Below are 4,803 nucleotides of genomic sequence, written 5' to 3' on the forward strand. Positions count from 1 at the left end.
TTTAAAAAACCCAAGTGGAAAAACCCAAAGTTTTTTCATAATAACCACTAGTAGTCATCACTTAGGAAACTCACACCAGAGTAAAGTTTTACTGAGAACACGTGTCCCATTATAAAGATACTTTAATAAGCGTCTTTTTATTGTCACCCCACCTACACGCCTGTCTAGAGAGTTCTTTGGGAACGATGGAAGGCTCTTAAACACGGGTCAGTAGAATGCTGTTGTATCTCGCTGATTCCTTGGCAGAAGAAGCTGTTCCAGCAAAAGAGAGGTGCAAGCTCGGGATGGTACCTGCAATCCCCAGTGGGCATGTCTGGAAAAACACATGGAATCCAGCTTCCTGTAGTTTGGCTCCAATCAAAATGAAAGACTGCCTGAGAGGAAAATTCATCCATCTGATGGGTGATTCCACAATCCGCCAGTGGATGGAATACTTCAAAAGCAAAATCAACAGTATGTCTCAGTATACACTAGTCCTATCTCTTTCGGAAACTGTGTTTTCATTTCAAGGAAGAAGAGTACAAGAAATTCCTTCCTCCTCCACCATAGTTCTATAGTTCCTAATTCCAAACCACCAGCGTTATTCACAAAATGTTACTAGCAGTCCCTAGAACTGTGGTTCTCAACCTGTGGGTCATGACCCCTTTGAGGTTGGAAGACCTTGCCCTGGTTGCATTATGATTCATAGCAGTAGCAAAATTACGTTTATGAAGTAGCAACGAAAATAACCTTATGATTGGGGGCCATCACAACATGAGGAACTGTACTAAGGGGTCGCAGCATTAGGAATGTAGAGAACTACATGATCTAGAACAATGTTCATTATCCCTAGCATTTATTTTGAATGAAATAAAGTAAGCAATAACAAGTATTTATCACACTACAAGGCACACCGACACACAGGAAGTACTCAGAAAGCAACGGCAATGGGAACTATTATCAGAATTGGGGCTAGAATCTATCTATCTGTAAGAAGCCTAGTTCATCGCCATTGTACTGGTGACTAGTACTATGTCAGATTCTAGTATTCCATCTGAGCTAAACTACATTCTAAACCATCACTTCCTGCTCTTCTATGTCCTTGGGCCCTGGATCTTGTCACTGAAGACAAAGTTGAGGCTATGACTCCATACTGTGAGACCAGTCTCGTGGTCTCCAATCTTAAAGCAACTGATCCTCTCAATGAAGAGGCTGGAATTGGTAAGGCCTGGACTCTAAGTTATAACAAAGTCAATAGAGAGGACACGTTAGATCCAGACTTCTGGTAAACAATCGGCCCCTCGTAACTTTGTCTCTCTCGGTTCAAAGTCGAGAGTCTAGGGACAACTTTGCCATCACACAGTTGGACATTGCTGTTTTCTTAGGTCATGCAGCATCCTGAGGTTTTGAGCGACGCTCCCCTCTTAGTGTGTAAGTTATAGTGGGGTGACATCATTGTATATTTTATGCAAAGTTAAATTCTGGAGCCAGAATGTGCTTTGGAAAAGAGAACTGGAGTGAGTTGGAAGCAAGGGAGACCCTTGTCCCCAGAACGTCCCCAGCATCTCTTTTGCAGCTTCACTCTCTGGCTTAAGACACTAAATCAGCCGTTCTCCACAAAGACATCCACAAGGCATCCATGATCTCTGAGCACATCTTTTCTCAGAAGCTGTAGCCATAAAGCAACTCACCTTGATATTTTGATAATAATCTAATTGGCTCAATGAGACATGGTGGACTGTGTCTTGTTCTATTCTATTATTTTCAGAGGTGTCTAGATATAAGAGATTATCTTTCTTAAAAGTTAGAGGGGATTTTAAGGCTCCTTTGGTCACAAACTGTAATCTTGGGTATTTGACATCCTGTTTTGACTTTCTTTTCTACAACATGATAAATGGGGGGGGGGGTGGCTATCACTGAGGTGAGTGGCTGCATCTGTCTAGATAAATGCTCTATAAAGGGATCACAAATGAGCAGTCATATTACTGTCAATCATGTAGACGAGACACTTGGTGTCATTCCACTCATGAGGAAAGAAGAACATCGAATATCGTTTTAGATTGCTGGAGTCATTCAGAGATATGCTTGGTTTCTTTTTACACACAAGCCTCCCCTATCTATCCTCATATAAGGTCAGGGTATAGTTAACATGTCTTATGAGAACAACACGTACACTAATCGTATCATCTTCCAGTAAGGCTGAGTTCAAAGCCATGCCCTGCACAACTCAACTCAATCTGAATGATTTTAGAAGAAGGGAAAGTCACTTATCATAAAGCATTTTCAACTGTTTGAGTAGTTTTCAAAACCACTATATAACACCATGTCTTTTCTCCTATGTGTGTGGCTCGTTGATCTCTGTAACTGTGTTCTCCTTCTGTTTTGGGATTGCCTGTTTGCTGTCAGCACTGAGGTCTGTGGATCTGCATGAGACTGGAAAACTGCAACACCAACTCGCCGTGGACCTGGATGAAAAAATCAACATCCAGTGGCAAAAACATGGTTACCCCCTTATTGGCTCATTGGTCTACTCTGTCAAAGAAATAGAGAACATCGCACGGATAATTGACAGAACTGGAGGAGAGAAAAATACGGTCATCGTCATTTCTCTGGGTCAGCATTTCAGACCTTTCCCTATTGACGTTTTTATCCGAAGGGCCCTCAATGTCCACAAAGCTCTTCAGCGTCTTCTCCTGAGAAGCCCAGACACGATGGTTGTCCTCAAAACAGAAAACACCAGGGAGATGACCAGCGACGTGGAAAGACTTAGTGACTTCCATGGTTACACCCAGTATCTCGCCTTACAGGATATTTTCCAGGGTCTCAATGTGGGTGTCATTGATGCCTGGGATATGACCATTGCATATGGCACAAATGACGTCCATCCACCACAGTATGTGGTTGGAAGTCAAATTAATATATTCTTAAACTATATTTGCTAGGAAGCACATAACTCTGAAAGTCACTCATTGAAGCTCGAAGATATGGTGAATCCTGCTCGCACGCCAGATACCAGGATGTCCCAGTTAGTCCAAGGAGGTAGTCTGGGGCCCATGCAATCCACCCCGTTTAGCCTAACAAGGCCCTAGACTGGGCTTCTGCTTCAGCTGAAGCTAAAAAGAATCAATGAAAGGTCCTATCTTTTTTGACCAGAGCCCTGCTGCTCTTCATCAATTGGAAGTTAGGGTTCCCTGCTCCTACAAGTTCAGAAAAATGAAGCAATTTTGTATACAATTTTTTAAAGGTCTTTGATTCCATCTGTAAATATTTTTGTGGAGAATTTTTACATCCATGTTCATCAAGGAAATTGATCTGTGCTTTTTTTCTGGGTCATGTCTCAGAGTTTGCCATAAGGGTGACACAGACTTCAAAGAATGACTTCGGTAGCATTCCCTCTGTCTGTGATTTGTGGAAGGTCTAAGAAGTGTTGGTTAGGTTTCTTTAATAGTTTCATAGTATTCAGTAGTGAACCTGTCCAGGCCAGGACTTTTCTTTGGAGACCTTTAATTACTGCTTCAATTTCATGGCTTTTTATGGATCTGCTTAAATTGTTTCTATTTTCTAGACCTACATTTTGATAGGCCATATACGTTTAGAAATTTGTCTCTCTTCTAGTCTTTACAGTTTTTTTGGAATATAAGATTTTGGATCAACCAAAACAAAATACACACGGAAACACTACCGTGAAACCTAATTTTTGTATGCTGATTTTAGAATAATTGAAAAGTAAATAAAATTTTAAAATGGAGAACACATTAAAGTAGGAATGAACAATAGAAAATATTTTAGTGACTTTTTTATTCTTATATATTAAATACAAAACTATAGCTTGCTTTTTCATAAATACATTATAAATTATATATTTTTGGTTGTCTTTTGGTTTCTTTGAAACAGGGTTTCTCTGTGTAGCCCTGACTATCTGGAACTCAATCTATAGGCCCAGGCTGGCCTTGAACTCAGAGATCTGCCTGCCTTTGCCTCCTGAGTACTGGAATTAAAGGAGTGTGTCACCACTGCCCTGCTTTATCTTTTGAATTTCTGTATTATCTTCATTTATTTATTTATTTATTTATTTGTAGGGGGCTAGATGCCACTGTGCACGTATGGGGGTCAGAGAACTATGTTTAGGCTTCATCTCTTCTCCCTCCACACTGTGGGTCCCAGTGATTGAACTCAGGTTATCAGACTTGGTAGCAAGTGCCTTTACCCACCCAGCCACCTCACTGACGCTAAATTATAGCTTTTGAAAAGAATAGAGGTGGTTAAAGAGATGCCTCAGAGGTTCCGAGCACTTACTGCTCTCCCAAGGGACCCAAGTTTGATTCCCAACATACACATGGCGAGCCACATTTCCGGGAGATTTGACGCTCTCTTCTGGCTTCCACAAGCACCAAGCATGCATGTGGTACATGGACATATATACAGGCAAAACACCAATACACATTTAAAAAATATATTGTATTTTCTTTTTATTATTATTAATTAGATTTGTTCATCTATTTTACATCTCGACTCTAGTTTCCCCTCCCTCTTCTCCTCCCATCCCCTTCTGCCACCTCCCCACATCCATTCCTCCTCTATTTGTGTTCAGAAAGGGACAGGCCTCCCATGGATGTCAACAAGCATGGCATATCAAGTTACAATAAGACTAAGCTCCTCCCCTTGCGTTAACACTGGGCAAGGCAACCCAGTATGAGGAATTGGTTCCTGGAAGCCAGACAGCATTAGAGAGAGACTCTGCTCCCACCACTAGGGTCCCACGAGTAAATCAAGCTACAACTGTCACACAAACAGAGGTCATAGGCCAGTCCCATGTAGGTTCCC

The 4,803-nt window shown here is 41.4% G+C and overlaps 1 protein-coding gene across 1 annotated transcript in view; it reads left to right on the forward strand.

Moving 5' to 3' along the window:
• The window catches only part of LOC101982168 (NXPE family member 4), a 260,581-nt gene extending 256,796 nt beyond the window's left edge, over positions 1–3,785 (forward strand). The window contains exons 10-11 of the mRNA XM_005347270.3: positions 247–453; positions 2,386–3,785. Of these exons, the coding sequence (XP_005347327.2) occupies positions 247–453; positions 2,386–2,921 (743 nt within the window). The 3' untranslated portion in view covers positions 2,922–3,785. The remainder of the gene's footprint in view (positions 1–246; positions 454–2,385) is intronic.
• The last annotated feature ends 1,018 nt before the right edge of the window (positions 3,786–4,803 follow it).

Source organism: Microtus ochrogaster, chromosome 5, assembly GCF_000317375.1.
Source record: "Microtus ochrogaster isolate Prairie Vole_2 chromosome 5, MicOch1.0, whole genome shotgun sequence".
Lineage (NCBI taxonomy): Eukaryota > Metazoa > Chordata > Mammalia > Rodentia > Cricetidae > Microtus > Microtus ochrogaster.